General features: G+C 51.4%; 1 protein-coding gene across 2 annotated transcripts in view; it reads left to right on the top strand.

The window, feature by feature from the left end:
- LOC128842113 (ADAMTS-like protein 2) overlaps positions 1–22670 on the top strand; it is a 45547-nt gene that overhangs the window by 17295 nt on the left and 5582 nt on the right. Inside the window, exons 3-15 of one of the 2 annotated variants that reach the window (XM_054037854.1) lie at positions 2108–2183; positions 3137–3239; positions 4919–5064; positions 5798–5921; positions 12650–12730; positions 13986–14161; positions 14490–14919; positions 15131–15566; positions 16014–16120; positions 17379–17505; positions 19083–19296; positions 20058–20213; positions 20737–20907. In XM_054037854.1, the coding sequence (XP_053893829.1) occupies positions 2108–2183; positions 3137–3239; positions 4919–5064; positions 5798–5921; positions 12650–12730; positions 13986–14161; positions 14490–14919; positions 15131–15566; positions 16014–16120; positions 17379–17505; positions 19083–19296; positions 20058–20213; positions 20737–20907 (2347 nt within the window). Of the gene's footprint in view, positions 1–2107; positions 2184–3136; positions 3240–4918; positions 5065–5797; positions 5922–12649; positions 12731–13985; positions 14162–14489; positions 14920–15130; positions 15567–16013; positions 16121–17375; positions 17506–19082; positions 19297–20057; positions 20214–20736; positions 20908–22670 lie in introns of those variants that run through there. The other variant, XM_054037853.1, reaches the window with a different exon arrangement.

Below are 22670 nucleotides of genomic sequence, written 5' to 3'. Positions count from 1 at the left end.
GAGTGCTGTGGGAATCGGGTTATCTGTTTTACAGGAAATTCCGCTGCTGTGTATTTCTTTGCTGCTCTCACACGAACCTAAACCAAAAAATTGCAACAGTTCCCTTCAGCCAAAATAAAATAAAATTGTGTGGGGTTGATCATAACGTTTGGACAACATTAATACATTTTGTTCTGATTTAGACTTTATCATATAAAATATTAAAAAATGGAAGAAGTCATTTTGAAACAGAAAATTGAAACATTACATTCACAAAGCAGTCCATTTGGACTTTATTGGAATGCTCCAGGCCCATTTTTTTCTAAACAAAATTTTGTTAAGTCAACACATTTCCACAAAACATGGCGATATTGACAAAATGGCATTATCTGTGTGTGAAATGTTTCAAACAGCTCTAATTATTATTATTGCCAATAATCATTTTTGTGTACAGTAGTACCCAGAGACCACTTGAGTCAGGGCTCCACTGGGCTAGGGACTGTACATACACCTGATAAGAGACTGTTCCTGCCCCAAAGAGTCTGAACAGGCAGGAGAGGAGAAGTGATGTGCCCCCCATCAAAGTCAGGAATAGAACCCAGGACTCTTAAGTTCTAACTCTAGTGTGCGATGCACTGGATCACACTGTCTGTCATGGCCCTGTTAAAGCTCCCCTGCCGAACACTCACCACTGTAGCCTGATTCTTTAATGGGGGAAGTAACTAACATCCCCCCGCCTTGTAACTCAGATTGCCCAGGGATTAGAAGATGCAGCATCTCAAGCAGCTGGTGCATGTGAAGCAGTGATTTCTCAATTAAAACCAGAAGTATTGATTAACCAGGTTCGGTTTATGCAGCTCGCTCGCAGCCTGAAAGTGTGGGTCGCCGGGCCTGATGCTACTGCTGATTCAACTTTAGGTACCTTTAATATTACAACACCAAGCTGCTGTGTTTGGGTCCCAGGCACGGACCCGTGTGCTTTTAAACTTCCCTTGGTCTGGATAGGCTCCAGCCTCTCTCTTTCTTTGGCCTCTGGCACATTTCCTGAGCACAGACTCTGTCTGGGAAGGGTGACCAGTAGGCCCCCAGGACCAGTGCTGACCTCCCAAAATATCCAAGTTGCTTAAGCATATCCCTTCCCAGAGCTTCAACCTTGCGGCCACTCTGGTTTACTCTTTACCTCTTCAGGGACAAATGATAGCATGTAATTCACAGAATAAAACACCTATACATCCTTCCCTGCCTCAGTGTCCTCACTGCTCTTGAGCATTCTTCAAGCCTAGGTCAAACTCTTTTAAGAAGTCTAGGATCCTTCCTCTCCGCTTTCCCTCCTGCACAAGGCTTCTCCTCTCACTCCTGCTTCTGGTCTTGTCTCCCTCTCCCCAAAATGGCTAGCAGCAACATCACTTCTCTTTCATAACTTCTAGTCCCCTTTGTCAGTCTGTTTCATCAGGTGATGCATAGCTTAGTGACCAACCCACCTGGGCAGCCTAGTTCTTCTGTGTGGCAGCCAACTCTTTGTCCAAGGGGACTGCCATGTGAATAGAGGACTATCAAGGTTTAATGATCTGCCATTGTTAACCCTGTGTCACTAGCCCTTTGGATTTCATCCTAAGATGGAGGTAAAAGACAAAAGAGAGGGTAGACAAGCCCCACATTCAACACGGAGTCCGAGGTCTGATAGAGGTACACACAGAGAGTCCCCACTAGCAAACAGAATTCATAAGTTAACATAGTTTCCCCAAACTGTCACACTGTCTCATCAGTCATTCTACCTGGACAGAGGGAGAGAAAACGGCATAGCCTGGAGGAAGGTGGCAGTTCTCCGATGCTGCCATTCTGTCCAATCTAATAGCCCCACTGCTATCACGAAGTGAGAGCATCCCACCCTAAAATTGGAGCTATTGGAAATACATTTTTTACGCACTGTTACATAGTCTGTGTGTGACAACCTGGATGCAAAACCGGCTGTTCTAATACACACTCCTGTCAAATTATTGCCTGACTTCTGCTTCTCTGTGCTAAGCTACAGGCCACAACTGTCTTACAGCCTCTGTGTTTTAGCACCTCATAGTCCTCCAAACCACTGGTCACTCCTCCCACAGCGTAGTTCTTCTCTGCCTTGCAGGCTCCACCTATCCCAGGGCACAAACAGCACCATGTGTGGGGGCCAATCCAAGCGCTACCAGCTGTGCCAGCAACAGGTAAGAACCACTCCCAGGGCTCTCCATTTACTCCTAGGGAAATGATGTGGCCTCAGCGGGTGCTCACAGGGCTGCTGTGCCGGCGCAAGCCTGCCGGCTGTGCCTGAGATTTGGCACGGCAATGGCAAGCAGCTTAAGGGTCTGAGCGGGACACACAGTGACGTGGACAAGGGTCACTCCAGAATTGAGACAGTCACAGGTGTGACTAAAGCTCTCTGTTTTATAGATAAGAACAAGGCTAATGCTGAGAACAGCAGCAATCTTGACTCAGTGCCGCTAGCCTCGGTGAAACACTGATGGGCATTTTATTAATATTAATACAGCAATAAGAAGAATACTTAGCTCCTTCCATCCATAGATCTCACAATGCTTTACAAAGGAGGTCACTATCCCCATTTTACAGACGGGGAAACTGAGGCACAGAGAAGGCAGTGATTTGCCCAAGGTCAGCCAGCAAAGCGGTGGCAGATCCAGGAACTGAATCCAGGTCTCCTGAAGCCCAGTCCACTGCCCTATCCACAAGGGGAGTCAGCAAGGAGTAAAACTGTCACAGCAACCCTCATCTGAGGATCTCAAAGTGCTTTACAATTATCTCCATTTTACAGAGGAGAAAAGTGACTTGCTGAAGCTCCTAGAGCAAGCCAGTGTCAGAGGGGAATAGAACCGAGGAGTCCTGACTCTCAGCCTCTGCTCTGTCTACTAGATCCACTAGCCCCTTTTGTAACTTGCCGTCCAAGTGTCTGCCCACAGCTTTGAGAGGAGAAGGGCCTGCAGGCTGTACTAACATCATGTGGAGCTTTCTTGCGTTGCTCTACCAGTGGATCCTAGCCTTGACCTAAGGGGCCACGCTGCTCTGGGACAAGAGAGGAATTCCGATCCCTTGGAAGTTTTCCCTTTCCATAGTGGGCTGGTTTTGATCTAGGAGGCTAATGTTAGCTTTGCTTTCTCTGCAGCCTTGCCCAGCCAATACGGCCAGCTTCAAACAACAGCAGTGCGCCACCTTCAATGCCAAGGCCTTTGGGAAGCACTATTATCACTGGACGCCTCTCTACCCAGGTCTGTCCATGGCTGACCAGCTCAGCATGAGAGACGGGGGAGGGGAAGTACCTGGGGGAAACCTGGTCAATGCGGGTAGGAGAAGGAGAGTTTCCTTCAGGGGTGAGTGGGTGTGTAAACTTTCCGTGTCTCCGGGCCAGAGCGCCCCTGGGGGCAGCGTCAGGGGATTGGTACCCCTGTCAGGTGAAGTGGTTGGCAACCTGGCTTGTGGTTGCACAACTTCGTGCTTGACTGTTCAGACCTGCTGGGTGAGGATCCAGCAAGTTAACAGGCAGTCTGTATCTCAGGCCTCCAAGGGGGAGGGCTGAGCACTTCAACCAGCTCCAGTTCCCACCTCCTGGCTGGAGTGAACAGTAATAGTCTATGGCTCAGGCCTTCTAAGATGAGGGCTGAGCATTTAAAGTCTCAGGCTCTGGCCACTTGGTTGAGGGCCAAGCAAACAAACAGCCCCTATTTCCGGCCTTCTGGCTTAAAGGTTAGTGCACATCCAGCCCTGTGTATGGGGTTGTGTGTAGGGGTACCCAGGCCTACCCTATTCCACAGGGTCCCAGGGCCCTAAAAGTGACAGGCGATCCTGCCCCGGGGCCAGCAGAGAAACGTGCGTCACTGCCTTGCCTCCTGGCACCACAACAGGACCAAAGTCGTGTCTCCCTGAGCTACTTCCTACTGGCTCTTGGAGGCGCTGCTCCATCGCTGCTGGGACCAGGCTCTCCATCTTGCAGCCCTTCCTCCACTCTCTCCTCGGGGTCCTCCAGCTCCTGGGGCCCTGGGTTGCCTTTTCTCCCCACTGCTGGTCGTGGGCTCAGCTCCCCCGGGGGGATGTCTCCTTCCTTCCCAGGTCCAGACCCAACTGAACTGCAGGACCCTGCTTTTATACTTACTGCCCCGCCCCTGCCCTTCCTGTGGAGGGGGCGGGGTTAGCTGCGCCCCACAGGATGAATTAACACCCTCTGCACTGGAGGGAGGCCGCTCTGCTCACTACCGGGTGTCTCCGTTTAGTCCCTCTGAAGGAATTCTCCTGCTTGGCAGCTGCCTGTTCTCTGTGGTGCAGGCGTTTCTCTCCGCCCCTCTCAAGAGCCAGCCCTGCGTTCTCTTTGCCTTCCCTACCCCTGGTTCAGCGCAGTGTCCTGCTTTGGCTGCTGCCTAAATATGGATATAGAGCCCTAGTGATCTCAGTTACCTCCGTTTTCAAGTGCCCAACTTGAGACACCATAAAGCGGCCTGGCTTTCCAAGGGTGGGTGTTCAGCACCTCACTCCAGGTTCCCCTGAAATCACCCATCAGTTTTGAACATTTTGGCCAAGGTGCTTAACTCCAGGCACCCGTGTTTGAAAATGCTGGTGGTAAGGGTGGTGAAAGCTGCTGAATCACGAGCCCTGGAGTCCTCCATTTATCCAGCAGGGCCGGCAACAGTGTAAGCTCCCACGTAGGCTGTAAGTTGAGGGGTGGAGGGGATTCAGTCTCCAGGCCCATTCAGCCAGCTGATTTTGCCTACACCACTGCTGGTTTGTTTTACCTAAGCCACCAAAGGGACTCTAAGTGGTGATGACACTCCATTGATACTGACCTGGGTAGCTGTAAACCAGTGACCTAAAGGAGAAGACTGTCTCACTGTCAGTCCTGGAGCCATCCTGCGCCCCCACTGCTCTGCCCATTGCCATCTCACCTCTCTCCCTTCAGATGATTACACCAGTATCTCCAACAAGCCTTGTGACCTCCAGTGCACCACCAGGAGTGGAGAGAGACAGCTGATGGCCCGCGCACAGGACGGCACATCCTGCAAAGACAGGACGTACCAGGGGGTCTGCATCAATGGCAAGTGTGAGGTGAGGCACTGGGAGGAAGGGCCGTGTATTGGGGGCTGAAGGCTTGGTTTTAAATCATTGTCCTCAAGCACCACAAGTATGGGCAGTAAAGTGAAACTGAACAGCTGCTATAGGGTTCTTGTAAATGTCACACTAATACCTATGTAGAATGGAGCAGCCAGGTTTGGGCTGGGGAGATCATTATGTGCAGCCATGTACTTGCACTAGGTGGATACATTCTCCCTTGAGCCTGGAGAAAAGCAGCAGCCTTGGCTTGGTTTTGAAGGATCACCCAACAGTGCAAGAAGTTTGAATCTGTTAGCGAAGGCCCCCTTTCGTTGCAATGGTACTTTTTATTTTTAAAACCCCAAGGCTCCATAGGACAGTGATTTGGCGGGTTGGCATTGCTGGATGTGCTGCCTTCTGGAGATGGTCATTCTCAAAATGACATTGCCCCACTAAAAACAGCCGCCTGCTGGCTCAGCAAGGCCATTCTTGGATGCAGACCCTTCTGGGGGAAGGACATTCCAAACCAATGTCCCAGCAAGGTGGGTCGGTTAAATGTAGGTGCATTGTGAGCTAAAACAGATCCTCACCCCTGCCTCAGAGTTCTTACTTCTGTGTGCCCTAGACATGTAAACTCTCACTCCAGGGATTTCCTCCAGTTTAGAATCTCACCTACCTAGTAGGTCTGTGGTGGACACCTCTTGCTCCAGAGCAGGATTGAAGACCTTTTCTTTTGTATTCCTTGCAGCCGGTTGGGTGCGACGGGAGTCTCTACTCATCCCGGACGATGGACAGATGCAGGGTGTGCGGAGGGGACGGCAGCACTTGCTACCGGGTCTCAGGCAGCTTCCGAAAGGGGATCTCACAGTTAGGTACACCCTGTTAAGTGATGCCCATCAAACGATTTCACATGTTGCTTCTTGCTAACACGGACTGCCAACTAGAGCAGAGTCTGAATGTCCCAGCTGAAGGAGCTAAATAATACCTTGCCTTTCTTTCCCCATGTAAACCAAAATGATGGTGTTTTGTCTGTTCAGCTTAATCAGCAGAGGAAACTGGTTTGGTTTGCTGTATGGTAAGTTAGTGAGGTTTTCCTCCATCTCTTTATGATATGAAGTGGCTGGGCTCCTATATATGTCTATTGATCTCAGCACCTTGCCCAAGCCAGATGATGTTAGGAGTTCAATGCACTTTCTTTTATCTCTGCTCTGAGTTGATTTTGCATTTGGATGTTAATCTTGTATGAGGAGGGCAGGGCCGGCCCACAACATTTTGGCACCTGAGGCGGGGAGCTCAAATGATGCCCCCATGTCCCCTCGCTTGGGGCAAAACTTTGAAAGGTCTCAATTCTGCCTTCTTTCTGTTCTACTCCTCTCATGGTACTGCTCTGCTACCTACTCCAATAAAGGAGAACGAACAACTTAAAATGCCTTGTTCAAAAATTTTAAGTAACACTTAACTTTCAAACGCCTGAACAGCAAATGTAACTTTTCTTGTCTGCATAGTAAACACTGGCATTTTTATCTGTTTGAATAATCAAAGTGGTGCTTTCCGTGCCTTCTTGGTTGCAAAGATTTGAACTGCTTCCTGTTGAAGGTCCACAGTCTGGGCCAGCTCATGCTCTATTGAGATGGTTGCAAGGCCGACAAGCCTCTCCTGTGTCATTGTAGAGCGTAGATGTGTTATTAACTTCAGCTTGGAGAAGCTTTGTTCTCCACTGGCAACTGTTACAGGAAGCATTAGAAGTATGCGCAGAGCAACAAAAGCATTTGGAAAGAGGGTGGTCATCTTATTTGTGCAAATATATTCTAGAACAGCCTTTGGAGTTGATCCTGCTGAAATGTATCTTGAAAGGGCTTTCAGTTCATCACCTAAATCATTCGCATCAGTATCGCGCATGTCAACATGTGTTTACACTGCCTCTAGTGCCCTGCATTGCTGGTGTAGGTCTTCTTCAGGTATAGTCAGGAGTTTTGGAATATCATACAACATCCCAAATATACTGCTGTGTTTCTTGAGCTGCGTGAAACATTCTTCAACTGACTGTATTGCACAATCTAGCACCTGATTAAAGAATTCAACTTTGAATTGTTGTTTGGGGTCTCTCGTGGGATTATCCCATGCCTCATAATCAAAATGTCTTCTTTTTCGGTGACTCTTATATTCTTGAATGGGTGGGAAAATAGCTTCAGTGTGAAGTTCCTCTGTCAACTTCTGTGCACTCTTCAGAACGTTTTGAAATTCCTCACCTGACCAGTAAGACTGTAGGTATGACTTTGCTTTGTCCAGTTGTTCCATTGCTCCAGATATATCAAGGTCAACACCTTGGAGTCTCATGCTTACAACATTTATTTCAAACAGTATGTCATGCCACAACACTAAACCACACAGAAATTTGAAGTTATGTATGTTTCTGTTGATTCCATTTCCCTCTGCCACTGTTCTCCCATGAACTGTTCCTGTCATAGCATTATCTTCTATAATGGCAACTATGGCATCATCTATCTCCCCAATTTGGTGTTTGATAGGCTTTATCGCCTCCACTTGACTTTCCCATCATGTGGCACTCAATGGTTTCAGTGTCAGAGAGGATGTTCCTAGATGTTGCGTCAAAATTTGCCATCGATGAGTTGATGCAGAGAAAAATACATAGATGCTTTGAATTATATTAAGAAATTCAGCAGTCTCATTAGAAGCTGATGCTGCATCACTGACCATGAAGTTCAGTGAATGAGAACTGTATGGGACAAAAAAAGCTCGAGGGTTTAACTCTCGGATCCATGTCTGCACTCCTCTGTTCTTTCCTCTCATGTTGGCACCATTATCGTAGCCCTGACCTCTCATGTCAGCTATCGCAATTCCCATATCTTCCAGCTTTTTAAGAAGCACATTTGTCATACCAGCTCCTGTAGTATCATCAGTGTCAATAAATTCTAGAAAATGCGCTCTGACAGTCACCATTGCAGTGACATTTTCACTAGGTTCTGTTGTTACAAAACAGCCCCATTAAAGTCATGTGTTCCATATGGCTGATGTCAGGTGTGCAGTCCAGAATAACAGTAATATCTTGCTGACTTCAGATCTGCCACAATCTTCTGTTTGACTTTTGTTGCCAGTAACTGTATGATCTCATTTTAATTGTTTTTCCAAGGTAGTGATGTGTGTACATTTCTTGGGTGGTGACTCTTCTTAGATGCTCCTGGAGTACAGCATCAAACTCAGCCATCAGCTCCACAATTTTAAGGAAGTTTCCATTGTTTGGCACATACAGCTGACTTGAAGTGCCATGCAGTGCTAGGTTTTGGGTAGCAAGCATTCTCACAATGGAAATGAGCCTTTTCAGAACATTTTGCCAGTAAAGAGACGCTGATGCAATCTTCTCTTGATGCTGATCATCTATGGTGGCCTTTAAGCTTAATCTCATCTCAAGCTCTTTCCACCTATGGAATGCTCTCTGGTGATTTGCTGCCTTCTCATGGCATGATTTTTCCAGGCCTTTTTTCCTGTAGAACGCAATATGGCTGGAACATTAGATTGGAAGAGTTTGCAACAAAAACAGTATGCAGCATTCTGGGTTTTTGAGTACATAAGCCATGGCCTCTCCACTTTGTCACCACTACTGTCACGCCAATAATGTGTTGGATGGAAACTTCTATTTTCATTGTCTTTGGGGAACATTAAGTTTTTCACTTGCTGTGGCCCATGCAATACAAGGAAGTCCCTCAGGCTATTGCTCAAGTGGGTCCACAGTCCTGGATCATCTAGATTTAAGGAACTAAACTCAGTAGCAGCTGTTTTTGCACCTCCCCACACTCTTCTCTGATCTACACTTTTCTTCAGGAATGTGCATGGTTACATCCATTTGAGATGGAGATATGGATGCTGCAGTAGCTGCCAGATCACCTGCACTCTGACTAACTGGAAGACAAGGCATCTCCTCACCACTCACATCCTCACTGGGGCCGGAAGGCTCACCGTGAACATTTGTATCTATGCATCTCAGGAGAGCTCCTTCCTGCTTAGATAGAAAAGCTTCCTTTGCTTTCTTTCTTTTTCTGAATGCTGCCCCAGAGGGGCGTTTTCTTCTTTCACTCATGACTGCTGTTCTGTGCCAGCCTTAGTGGCTCTCAACACTCAACTGAAGGGGACAAATAAGCAGGCTGGTAGTAGGGCCTGAGTGAAGGAAGATATCAGCGTCTTAAGGGCCTAACTGGCTCCTACTACTTCAGTTGACTGCCTGTTCTCCTCAGGTGGGTTCAGGGAAGCAGCAGGAAACAGGAAGCTCCCTGAGAAGCTGGTGTTAATCAGTCCAGGCTCCTGGGGGTGCTAGAGAGGTACATAAGAGGCTCCTCCTCCTCTCTCTCCCTGCAGCTCCTGCTGCTTTCTGTTATTCCCTCTCACCTTTTCTCCTGCCTGCCTGTTATGTCTCTTGTGCCCTCCTTCCTCTAGCACAGCACTCCACCATCTCTGAGCATCTAGAGCAGAGAGAATACATATGCACCAGCAGCAGACACAATTTTCTACACTCTGGGTCCTAGTGGCGCCCCCGCACACAGTCTGGCACCTGAGGCGGCCGCCTCAGTTCGCCTCATAGTAAGGCCAGCCCTGGAAGAGGGTCACTACATTTGTAAATGTGTGCTGCTGTTCTTGATGACAGCAATCGTTCTCCTGTACTCTCCAGGCCGATGGGCTGCAGAGGGGGTAAGTGTTCTCTGAAATGTGGTCCTCCCTCAGACCCTACAACTCCTCTCACTTCTACCCCTCTCCCTACTCCCAGTCTTCCCCCCTCACAGAATGATGGAATTGTTGAGTGGTAGAGCAACACTGTGACGCACTGAACCAGAGAATACTGATTGTAGGAATTTCTGGGACACCTACTCACGCTACTTGATGGTAATTCCACTAGACTGCAGCACCCCCTACTGGATACAGCCCTGTTGTAACTGCACCCAGTGCTCTTCACAGCTCTGGCAGTTCGTTCTCCTTTTCTGTGGGAAGAGGAAAAAATTGAACGAGGGGTATTTTTTGTTTGGTGGTTTTCCTTTCCCAGGAACAACTGCCAACTCTGAATAAATCCAACTCCAAAATGCACTTCATTGCTTTTTAATGTGACCTCCAGAGGATTAGGTTTATGTCCATTTGTGCTGTTTTAGGATGGATAAAGAAAGCCTGAAACAGTTTTCAAAAATAAGTACTACTTTCTGGGTTTGGTTGTGGTTTTTTTTAAATATCAGGATTGTCACATCTGGTCCTCCACGCGTCTTGGGGACTCTGAGATTTGTATTGTGAGCTCTCACATGTTAACTGAAGGGGCAAGGTAGAACAAGGTGGGGGAGGTAATATCTTTTATTGAACCAACTTCTGTTGGTGAGAGAGACAAGCTTTTGACCTTACACAGTGCTCTTCTTCAGGTCTGGGAAACTTAATTAGGCCATGTCTACATTAGCAAACTTACAGCCAGGGCCAGCTTTAGCAGGTGAGGGGACCCCCGCCCCGACTCTGCCCCCTCCCTGCCCCATTGGATCCCTCCCCAAATCCCTGCCGTGGCCCCGCCCCCTCCCTGCCCCATTGGATCCCTCCCCAAATCCCCACCCTGGCCCTGCCCTCTCACTGCCCCATTGGATCCCTCCCCAAATTCCCGCCCTGGCCCTGCGTCTTCCCCAAGCACGCCACATTCCTCCTCCTCCCCCCTCCCTCCCAGGCTTGTGCTGATCAGCTGTATGGCGGTGCAAGCGCTGGAGGGAGGAGGGAGAAGCGGCTTTTTTTTTTCCCGCTCCGCCAGCAGCCCCGGACGTTGCGGGGCCCTCTTAGGCGCGGGGCCCCATTCCGGGGAATCGGCCGAATCGGCTTAAAGCCGGCCCTGCTTACAGCAGCACAGCTGCACCACTGTAAGATCTCTCATTAGCCGCTCTGTGCCGACAGGCAAGAGCTCTCCACTTGACATAATTAAACTGCCCCCAACGAGCGGCTGTAGCTATATTGGCTGGAGAAGCTCTCCCGCTGACACAGCGCTGTGCACATAAGCGCTTATGCTGGCAAAACTTATGTCACTCGGGGGTGGGGGGGTTCACACCCCTGAGCGACATAAGCCAACTTAAGTGGTAGTGTAGACATAGCCTTAGAGTGTGTCAGCTAAATACGAGTGGAACCGATTGTTTAGCATGAGTAGTTAACACATATTTCAAGGGGCCCTTCAAGATGATGTGGCCTGGTAACATCTCTCCAGTCATAGGGAGGAAGGGGGACGGGGAGAAAGCAACTGTGGGGGTTGTTAGTGGATTATACTGTGTTGTAATAAGCCATAGATCCATTGTCTCTATGGGGCGAGGTGGAAGCAGGCAATTGATTTTTAACAAAAGTGTGTCTTAGACATCTGAGTTCAAAAAGTGTTAACAACAACAAAAAAACAAAAAAAGAGGCCAAAAATGTGACTAAAACTCTCTTCCCCACACAATTGCTCATCTTGCATTTGTCGTTATTTTTACTATTTGGACTGCAGTAGCAAAGATGCTGCTGCTGCCCATAGAGTGAGAAGTATACAATCTTTTGTCTTTTGTGATACCATCATTTCACTAGGTCTCCAGTCACCATAGAGTTTTGCATGGTAGAGAAGACCCACATTTCTAATGTCAAATACAATCTGATAAAACCCTTCTTTACCCAGCATTAAAAAATTGGCTTGTGCATTTGCTTGTTGTTTTCCCCTCCATTTGCAGCTCACCTTTCACTCTCCTTCAAGGGGAAACTATCAGGTTGAGCGGATGAGCTCTGCAGCCCTTGATCTCTAGGTTGCTAGTTCAGATCCAACCGTGGGCAGTAGTCGGGCCTTTATCTTTTTGGGTTTGTGGATCTAGTGGGTGGCATGACTCCCTCATGCACCCAAAGCCGATACCTTCTTCCTGCCCCCGAATTTGACTCTGGACTCAGATGAACTCCTGAGGTCTGCAGCAGCTCAACCTCAACAAACCAGGCAGGGATTTTAAAAAAAAATAAAGACTCCTTGACTGCAAACAAACACACCCAAAGCGGGAGCTGGGACAAGACCCCTTCTCCTGGAGCTAAAAGAGTAATTCTGCAGTGTGCCCGGTGCTGCAGGGCACCATCCCCCTCCTGCATGGACACAGAGCCAACTTGCTGCCGCTGGCTACTCCCTTTGGAACATAATAAAAGCCCATCGACCACTCCCAGGCTTGCCAACCCCTAATGTTCAAAAAATCATGAGTCAGGCTCACCAAAAATTATGAGATTGCCTTTAAAATCCTGGGATTATGTAAAAATCATAGATGTGGCGTTCTTTTATTTGCCTTCTGCTTTTTGAGCCTTTAGGATGCACCAGGGTCACATGTTGAAGTTTTCTCCACAGCCACAAGGGCTGGAAACTTACTTTTTCTTTAAGAATGAAGGCAGAGCTCATCCCATCTCCACTTGACTCCAGGAGTTGGGGCTTTAAGGACAACAACAATATCATGAGACTCATGACAAAACCATGAGAGTTGGCAGCGCTGCAATGCCCTCACTGAGCCACCTGTGAGGCTGGAGCAGCCTGAGTCTCTCTCCCGCGTTGGGTTTCCCAACCCTTTGTTCTGTTCCCACTCCCCAGGCTACGTGTTTGTCACAAACATCCCTGCCGGCGCCACGGACATTCTCATCATCGAGCGCCGGAAGACTGAGAACATCCTGGGTAAGCCGCAGAAAAGCACGGTGTGGATAGCACGTCACCACCACCAGAAGTTGGGGCATGGGCTGTGCTCCTGGGAATGGTGCAGAGAGGACACGCCCTGACAGCAAAGGAAGGCAGGAGCAAAAGCTCAAGGGGAGCCTGCAGGAGGCCCTGTGCATGACCACAGCCAGGCTGGAGCGGGTAAAGTCACACCGGAGCAGGGAAGGTGCTGGGGAGCAGCTTTAAGTGGGTGTGAGCCCCACAGAAATGGGCAGATCTGGAAACAGGAATCCCCAGCACCTTGCTGCATTGACTCCTGCCCTGCCATTTCTGACCCTCTCGGAGAGGAGGGTGCAGGCGACTGTGGGGGGGAGCCAAAGGCAGCATGGCTCCTGAGTGAGTGGGAAGCAGCTGGGCGGGGCCAGCACACTGGGCAGCTGAACCAGGATTCTCAGGGTGTCCACCTGACTTCCCTGCACCCCTTCTAGCCGCACCGAGGGATTCCTCTAGAACCCCTGCCCTGTCCCTAAGGTGATAACTGTACCCCTCTGGCAGGTGTTTCTGTAGGAGGGAAGGATACAGGCTTTAGGAAATAAATGCTGGACAAGACCATCTGTGATCCTCTCTCACCTGGAACAATCCATTCAGCTTACGGGGTCACACGATCCTTTGTGTTGGATCTTTGCTTTCTGGATCAGTCGCAGCTAATGTGTTATTCTTGGTGCTTTCAGAAAGCAAAGGGCTGAGAGAGCTAGCTGGAATGAGGCTGTTAGGGGACCACAGATAACATGACCAGCCCTGCCTCCATTGTAATTCACTTGACTAAAGCCAGGCTCACACTGCAGCACTGGAGCCAAACAGCCCTGAATTTGTGGGGTGAGGGTTAGAAGGCTAGAGGATCAGAATCGTGGGTTTCTCCCAACTTTTGAGCTCAACAAATCCAGCTCTCTGGAGGTGAAATTGCTATATATTTTAGCCTCTGTGCCATTGAGCCGCCATTTTTTCTTTAATGTTGCACGTTCACCCTGCCTCACACATTGCTGTGGTTCAAGGGTTCTGGTCTAGAAACATGACATACTGTAGTGTGATCTCAGGCCACCCCCAACTTGGTATCCTGTCCCTCAGGGCACTGACACACGGAGCACAAGACAGTGTCTCCCCCCAGGTGATTTTCCTTGGCCAAGGATTACTTCTCCATACAAGTCAGCTGCTGCTGGCCTCTTTTCCTTGACATCTGCTTGCAGTTAAGTCTCCTGTCCCTCGCCTCTGTTTGCAGCACTGGCGGATGAATCTGGGCACTTCTTCTTCAACGGGAACTCAGCCATTGACAATCCCCAGAACTTCCGGGTGGCTGGCACGGTGTTCAAGTACCGCCGCCCTTCCAACCTGCACGTGGATGGCCTGGAGTACATCATTGCCCAGGGCCCCACCAATCAGTCTCTGAATGCCATGGTACGTAAGGAGCTAAAGATCGGGGTGCTTCCCTGGCGGTCTCCTTTCCGAGCCCCAAGACCACAGGTGCCCTGCAGGCAAAGGAATTTTGAGCTTTCCCACGGCTGGAGCTCCTGCCTCATTCCCTGTAGCAATGCCTTCTGGGAGAGACTGAGCTGTGCCATTCCTGGGGGGGTCCTGTCTGGCCATCATGGGTACACTGTCTCTTCTGTGTTCATCACAAAGCACTTACTGTCCAGGTCAGGTTTCAGGGTGTGGGTCACGTGTTTCTGATCCATTAGACACGGTACATGCAAATGCGCTAATGGGGTTTTTGTTTTCTCCCCAGTACTATAACTTCAATGGGAAAATGCCCCATATAACGTATGACTATACTGTGCCACATGTGCCCTCAGCAGCTCTCCGAACAGCTGCACCTGCTCTCGAGGCACCTCTCTATCTTCATCTACCGGACTCCAGCCCCAAACATCCAGCCCCAGTCCCAGCAGACTCTGGGACTGTGCATGATTTCAATGCCACTTGGCTCTCTCTCGCCCCGGACGATGTCAGTGACCGGTTCCCACCTGGAGAAGAGCATGGAGACCTGAGCTTCAACAACCAGGACTTCTTCCAGAGTAACTCCACCGCTCAGGCTGGGCCCTGGGGCTGGGAACAGAGGGAAGAGGAAGAAGAGAAGTTTGGCTTCCAGATCAGACAAGTCTACCATGCAAATGGAGCAGGCGAGGAGGCGGCGGCAGTAGGTGGAGAAACTGATTTGGGTTTGTTTGTTTTCTTGGCTACCTCGTGGTTGGGTAATTGAGGTGCTTGTTAAGGGTGGGACTTACAGAAGCACTCAGCATTGGCCCACCTCTGCTCTCATCGAAGCCAGTGGGCGCTGTACCAGCTGGGTGGATGGGGGAGGTGGCGATCCAGAGGGGGAGGTTACTTTAGCCTCTATGGGCTTATTAATGCCCCTGCATTTTCCTTTAGCTCCCAGCTTAAATCAGATTTCCATCAGCACAGCCATGCCCTACAGCGTGATGAGGCCCGAGCTGCCGGAGAGCAGTGGGATTGGGGCAGCCAGGCTCCGGCTCTTCAGGAGATTGTGTCACCGGGACCCACAAAACGCTGCCTTTTGCAGGGAACTGCAGTACCTGGCTGCCAAGCTGGGCTGGAAGAACTCAACTGCGGGGCTGTGGAACGAGCTGGTGGCTGGATGGCCAGAAGGGCTGCGCAAAGGGCCTGCCAATACAAACTTGCTGGAGAGCATGAAGGCAGAGGCTTATGCAGAGAGCCAGGAGGAGGCAGCTAACTACAGTGTGATTACAAGCGTGCAGAACCCCCTGCCGGGTTCCAACTCAAGCCTCCATACTGCCCTCGGGAATAGCCACCCGGCAGAACCCCTTCAAGTCCCTGGCCCTGAAAGGTGAGATGCCGCCGGGTTCCTGAGGGAAGACAAGATGCCGTTTATCCTGGGAAGATTGATCATCCCATTCCCATGGTAGCTTCAGGGTTCTCCACTTGGGTTTCCCCTCTCTGACTCCTCTGTTGTTATGGTGATGGGGATGGTAGAACAAAGCCAGCAGCCTGTGTCAGTCCATCTCAGACTCCCAGAACATGTTCGATAGTACCTCTGCTCCTCCAAAGGGGCTTGGTCACCTCCTACATGATCACTCACTCACCAAAGTGATCCACCAGCCATAGGAGATCTTCCCATGCAACCTGATACATGCAAGCCTGTGGGGGAGCAGTAAGCAAAAGAAGCAGAGCCACTGGGTTTCCTCTCCATCCCCTGGAGTACCTGAGGAAGGCTTTCACTATCTGTTACTCGTCGCATCCCAAACTAAGCTCATTTCTGCTCCTCTCTCTGCAGCAACGAGTTTGATGTGAGCCCCCTGGGCCATGATGACATCAGCCTGGCCGACATGTACCGGTGGAAGGTCTCCGCCTATGCTCCCTGCAGCTCCACATGCACTTCAGGTAGGTTTGGTCTGGGAGACTGGATGGCTTCGCAGGACTGGGAATGAAATGTAGAGCACTTCACCTGAAGGTCCCCAGGTATAGTTCAGCCCAGCAACCAGAAGCTGTTATTATTTGAAAGTGGTTTGGTGGCCTCTGTGAAATAACTTGGTGTCTTCAAGCCAGTTCCTAGTGGAGAAGCATCCACATCCCTAAAGCCCCCGCATCTGTTGGCACTAGTTCACACCCCTGTGGGCAATCTCAGCCACTGGGAATGGCAAGTGAGCTCTCCTTCCCCTGTCTGGGCCAGGGCTGAGGCACATGGCTAGGGCAGCACTGCTGCTGCCTGTGCTGTCCTTTGTGCGTGCGTCAATAGAGGCATCCATTCTCCAGGGCCGGCAAATGCCTTTCACCAGCACTAAATCCTCTTCAAATATAAATGAAGGATCCGGCTACACCACGAACAAGGGGTAACTTTTACACACAGGTACAGCTCCTGTACGCCAGCCGAAGGTGCACGGGAGAGAGCTGCAGGGGAAGAACCTGGGCATGTAGTATGTGATCTTATGTGTCACGGGGGCTCCTGTTTCATTGAGGAGCTATATAATTACCCTAACTGGGAGGTGGATGAATGTTTCTGTGCTTGGGCTGAGCCTTTTAAAACTTGTAATAAGCCAACGAGAAGAACCTGAGCCCAGCTGAATAGTGGGGTCACACTTGGAAATAGTGACATCCCTTGATGTGAATAGCTCAAAGCTGGGCTCCAACTCTTGCCAGTTGGTTTCATGCTGGTGGGGTGACTGGAGGGGCTGAAGTATATTTGGTGGGGGAAGGGAACTGGTACATTCAAGACCTGCTAGTCTGCAGAGGACTTCTTGACACGGCTGAAGCTCCTGGAGAGTGGTGTCAGAGTAAGCATTGATACTTCAGAGGATGGGAGCTTTATTTAAGTTTCAGCATCCTTTTGCCTTAATGAAGTGAGGCTAGGAGTAAAGGATCTGGGAAGAGGTGGGTGGAAAGCAACCCATTAGCATCGGGCTGTCTTTGGCACCGGTAAACTGTGCTCTGGAGTGTCTAGTTCTGGTCTTGGCAGGTGTCCTGCCGGCCTCATCATGTCGGGTTTGATCTTTGCAGTTCTCTTCTGGATAATGATCCAGTCGAATATTTGTATTTTTATCATGGCACTAGAGGCTCAGATACATAGGTACCATGTAATAGATGGAGCGAGTAGTGGTTTGTTGGATAGCAGGCACTAAGAGAGATTCCTGGTGCCCAGCAGGCATCAGCACCTCCTATGCCATGTGTGTCCGGTATGATGGAGTGGAAGTAGAGGAAGCGTACTGTGATGCCCTGACCCGCCCAGAACCCACTCATGAGTTCTGCACAGGGAGAGAATGCCAGCCCAGGTAAGTGACGATATTCAAGCCTTGACTTCTCTCTCACAAAGACATCCAATGATACAGCCAAAGGTGGGCATGCACAGCAGGAAACCGACCTAGGTGGGAACTGGCATAGAATGCACAGGCAGAATAATGCACGGGAAGCCAACAACCAACAGAGAAGGAGGCGCCCAATGCACACCCACAGTTTCAGGTGGGTTTGTACCCAGCACAGCTCGGCTACGCTTCCGCTGCTGCTAGTTAGACTCGTGCTAGCTCCATGAGCGCCAGTGTGAGTCTGTGCACACGAGCAGGGGTATCACCCCAGCTCGTAGTGCAGACGGAACCTAAATCAGGGGAAAAGAGATGGCGAAAGCATGAGAGAGAAGAGGGGGTGGGCATAGGTGGGATTTCTGTGTCCTGTAGCTGATCCCACTCAATAGCTATGACACTGGGTGTCACTTAGCACCTACAATGCAGAATATTAGAAAGAGGTGGCTGGGGTCTGTCATTTTTTGGTGGCAGTATTGATACAGCAGAGCAAGGAATGACCCTGGAGATGCTTAGGCCATGGGTTTGCGTCAGCTCAGGTTGTTGGGCTGGGTTCACTGCTTTACAGCAGATTGGAATATCTGTCTGTTTAAAGGTGGCCTAACATGTTGTGCAAGTCAGGATAAACCCCCCCAGGACATTTCTATTCATAGGCAGGGCCAGACGCATTAGGTGTAATTTACAAGCTCGGGGCTAGAGAGAGCAATTCAACAACCTACCCTGAGGACGGGGTGGCCCACAGCTGCACTGCCCCAGGAACCGCAGAGACTGAGTGGTATCTCTGTTGCGTGGCCTCCCTGCCCTTCTCCCACCTTACTCCACCCCCTTTTCATGGAGCAACTCACTCCTCTCAGGCACTGGTGCACCTACTCTGACTGGTGGATGTAGAGCCAGGGCTCCCCCCACTCCCCATCCTTCTCCCCCTGCTCCCACCCAGTTGCTCACAGTGGGTGAGTAGTCCCTGCGCTCCCCAGTAGAGTCAGTCACAGTCTGAGCAAGGGAGTAAGGCCCTTACTCTCCTGTTGACTCAGACAAACACTGTGACCACCCAGCCCTCTGTGTACGGGGATCATGCTGCTCCCGGAAATATGCGGCCACCTCTGCGCTGGAAGGGGGCAGCCTTGAAACAGCACACAGCAGCCCTGTGCAACAGAGTAAGGCATAGGGCAAAGAAGGCCAGAGTACCCAGTTGAAAGGCCTCAGTAATGCTAGGCAACAGGGCAGTTGGACACTGGGGACACAAGTGTTAACCCCCTTACGTTTGTGAAAGGGCCATGGAGTGTAGTTTTTAAGGCCCATGTGCAATCAGGCCTCTGTGCTGCTTGTGGGAGACCAGTGAGCAACTGCTAGTTAATTACAGGGTGGTAATTGTCCTATAGTCATCACTTTAATTGGAGACACATGGGCACCGGGCATTCCCAGGTACTCAGGAAATTGAAAGGAGCCCACCAGTGATCTGTGTCAGATACCCCCTGTCTCTGATGTCTGTGGTTTCAGGGTGCCTTGTTCTGACCTGTGCTTTGTCTTCTCTCCCCTTGCGAACCCACCTGGAGGTGGGAGACCAGCCGTTGGAGCGAGTGCTCCAGGACCTGTGGGGAGGGCTACCAGTACCGGACCGTGCGCTGTTGGAAGATGCTGGCTCCAGGCTTCGACAGCTCTGTTTATGACGAGCTGTGTGAGTCTGCTGGGCTAGCCAGGCCTATGGAGAGGAAAGCGTGCAAGAACAAGGCGTGTGGGCCCCAGTGGGAGCTCTCCGAGTGGTCGGAGGTATGGAGTACAGTAGCCTACCCCATGTGTCAGGGTTAGACTGGGGAGTGGCCCATGACCAGAGGAAAACTGTCCTCAGCAAGTAGACTCGTTCCTATGTGTAGTACTGAGGAGGTCTCTGGGTAGTTTGAGGCACAGTAATTAGGCATCCCGGGGAAGCTAGCATTGTTCTTGCCCATCTTTTTCCTGTTCTAACACAGTCCAGGGGAGTGGAGTCTGCTACCCCTTCTGTTATCTTGTATAACAATTTGCATTTTTATAGGATGATCTCTGTGAGGATCTCAGTGAATTTAGCTACAGAGCACCCCTGCAGGACTAACCCACCCCCCATTTTACAACTCAGGAAACTGAGGCACCGAAAAGCTAAGCCCCACCCTTTCAGAAGAGATCACTGATTTTCGGTGGTCAACTCAACACGCCTTGGGCCTGGTTTTCAGACGTGCCAGGCCCCTGCATTTCCGGTTTGCTGGGGGAGCTGAATGCATTCAGTGGCTCTGAAAATCAAGCCCAAGGTGACTCATGCTGGGCACCCAAAACTTGGGGGCATTGGGGTGAAGTGACTTGCCTGCAGCCACCCAGCAGCAAAGCTGGGACTAGAACCCCAGTATCGTGAGTCCCCCGCCACTGCTTTAGCCACAGGACCAGCCTTCCCCTCTCACCTGCACCCACTTCAGTCTAGGGAAGAAAAATGCATCTTTTCCCTCTCCCCCCACCCAATCTCTTGTCTCCTCACTGACGCAGTCTGGTCTCTTGTGCTACAGTGCTCTGCTCGATGCAGCAGTCAGGGGATGATGAAGAGGGAGGTACGCTGCTCAGTAGAGCCAGCCCTCTGCGATGAGGCCCTGAAGCCTGTCAGTGAGAAGGAGTGCACAGGCCCACCCTGTGACCGGCGCTGGATTGCCTCTGACTGGGGACCGGTGAGTCCAGGCCGGCTGCTTTTCCTCTTTCCCTGGCCTGAATGGAGGTGGAGATGGAATCCACCCTGCCCCCCTTTAGAGTGGATTGCGGGACCAGAATCCCCCTCACACCCAGAGCAGATTACGGGTCCGGAATGCCTCCCCCTGGAGCGGATTACGGGATTATCGCCCACGCAGACAGTTTACATTATACACTAACGGCTGAGTTGTTTTTGCTCAGACTTTTAACAAACATTCCCCTCAAGGCACAGATGGAGCCTGGAAAAGGTCAGCTCAAAAGTTTGGGACCATTATGAGTGCCTGTAAACAAGGGATTAGAAAGGAAGCTACTGCGTCTCCTGAGCTAAAGAGGCTGTGCAGAGGCCCTAAACCCTTAACCACGGCGTGTCAGCATCAGAGCTAGGACCAGAACTCCGGTCTCTTGCCGCCCACTCCCATACTCTGGCCACTCAACCATGCTCCCTCCACTCCTGCCAATGCTGTTCAGTGACTGGCACATTGACATGCCCTTTATTTCTCCAAGTGCTCAGGTTCGTGCGGCAAGGGGCGGATGAGCCGCTTTGTCGTGTGTCGCAACTTGGAGGGGAAGGTGATCTCGGACTCTCAGTGCGACCCGGCCGTCAAGCCTCTGGCTGTCTACCCCTGTGGAGACAAGAACTGCCCTGCACACTGGGTGGAGCAGGAATGGGACCAGGTAAGCCTGGAGTGGCCTCACTTCAACCTGCCTGCTGTCTGGAGTGGCTGACTCCAGGCATCTGGCCCCCTCAGGGGGAGAAAAGGGGTTCATGGGCCTTGGTCATCCAACATGGCTGTTCTACAAGCACAGGGGGCCTGTGTGTCAGCACGGAGGGGCTGGGAGAAGGCAGTGAGGCAGGGATGAGCTTCCGGGAGGGAGAGCATTTGGGGCCCAGGGAAGGATCAAAGCCCAAGCCCTGGGGAAGCCGAGAAGCCAGGGGAATGGTCCCTGGGGAGGAGAGGGAGCACTGTCCCCTGGGGAGAGATGGCTGGGGGCAGGAGCAGCACACAGGACTGGGGGACATAATGAAGCAGTGCCTGGTGGGACTCACCCTCTGCTGCAGGACAGGTGGTTCCTGAGACAGAGCTCAGCCCTGCTCCCCACCTGAAGTCTGGCTCACCGTGGGGGAGGGCAGTTTCCTCAGCTCCCTGGGGCTGGTTAGCTGCTTCACTCTCTTCTTGCTGCTGTGGCCCTCCTGCTCCCTGGAGCAGATCTCAGCATCCTGCCTGCCATAGCAGAGGCTGGAAGAGGCCATCATTGGTCAGGCTGAATTGGGGCAGGTCTCTTTAGGCCAGACGCTCCATTGAATGGCCTTGGGCTCCCAGCTGTACTGCCAGAGCTGCGGGGCATTGGGCAGCGACAGCCCCTATGCTGGTGCTAGAGCTATGCCGTCCCGGGCTGGGTTAGCAGAACCGCCTGCCAGCTGGCACTTTCCCCGCCCGAGGCTGCTCAGGAGGTTCCCAAAGCAGGGAGGGGAGTCACAAACGCCACTCCCCCCCAGCTGCCGCTCTGCAATGGCTTGACACGTGCTGGCTTTCCCGTAGCTCCCATCAGAGAGCAGTGTTGGCTTAGGAGGAGCGCTGCTCCTCCCTTCTAGCGTGGTGGTTCTTGCAGATCCAAGATCTAAACAAGGCCCTTAAGTTCAGCCCCGTTACACACACACCGCAGTAACAGTGGAGACCACTGGAGAGGGGCCCCAGCCAAACCCTAGGACCCGTAGGCGGTCTGAAAGCAGGGCCATCAAGGTCACTGCAGCAGGCATCTCCTGAAGCGTTCACTAAGAGCCAGGGAAAGCACACTGCGGTGTGAGCATCCCTCAGGCCCAGGAGCAGACGAACTGTATCTGCCTCTGCCTCCTCCGCTTCGACTTGAGGTCTAGAGTGACCAGATTGAAACCCAGGCCATCTGTCACAGGGGGCAGGGGGCAGAGACAGCAGGGTTGAGTGTGGGCACAACTGGAGATCCGGGGGGGGGCGGAGAGGGGGGTAGTCTGGGTCTAGGGAGAGGGTAACTGCACGAGGGGCTGGGTTCCAGCCAGCCTGTTCCTTCTAGCACAACCTAGCTTCCAGCCACCCTCCCCAGCCAGCCACACTCTGCCAGCCCCCTTCATGGCCTGTCTACACCACAGCTGCTGCCAATGTCAGAGCAGAACAAAGGCTCCAGCGAATATGATTGCTTTGTGCCACTGATTTTCAAAATGGCCCATGGTAGCATAGACCCAGCCTCAGTCCAGGCGCTGCTCTGTGCTGCCTGCCAGCTTCAGCCTTGCTATAGCTTGTTTTAGGCGGCATCCTAGACAATGCAAACCGGGACACTTTGGCATTTGGTTTCCCCACAAAGCACTGAGCTAACACGGCTTTACAGCAGGGGTGGGCAAACTACGGCCCACGGGCTGGATCCGGCCCACGGGATTGCCAACCCGTAGCGCCACGGGCCCCGTG

This window comes from Malaclemys terrapin, chromosome 8, assembly GCF_027887155.1.
Source record: "Malaclemys terrapin pileata isolate rMalTer1 chromosome 8, rMalTer1.hap1, whole genome shotgun sequence".
NCBI lineage: Eukaryota > Metazoa > Chordata > Testudines > Emydidae > Malaclemys > Malaclemys terrapin.
This window is presented reverse-complemented; position numbering and strand designations above follow the sequence as displayed.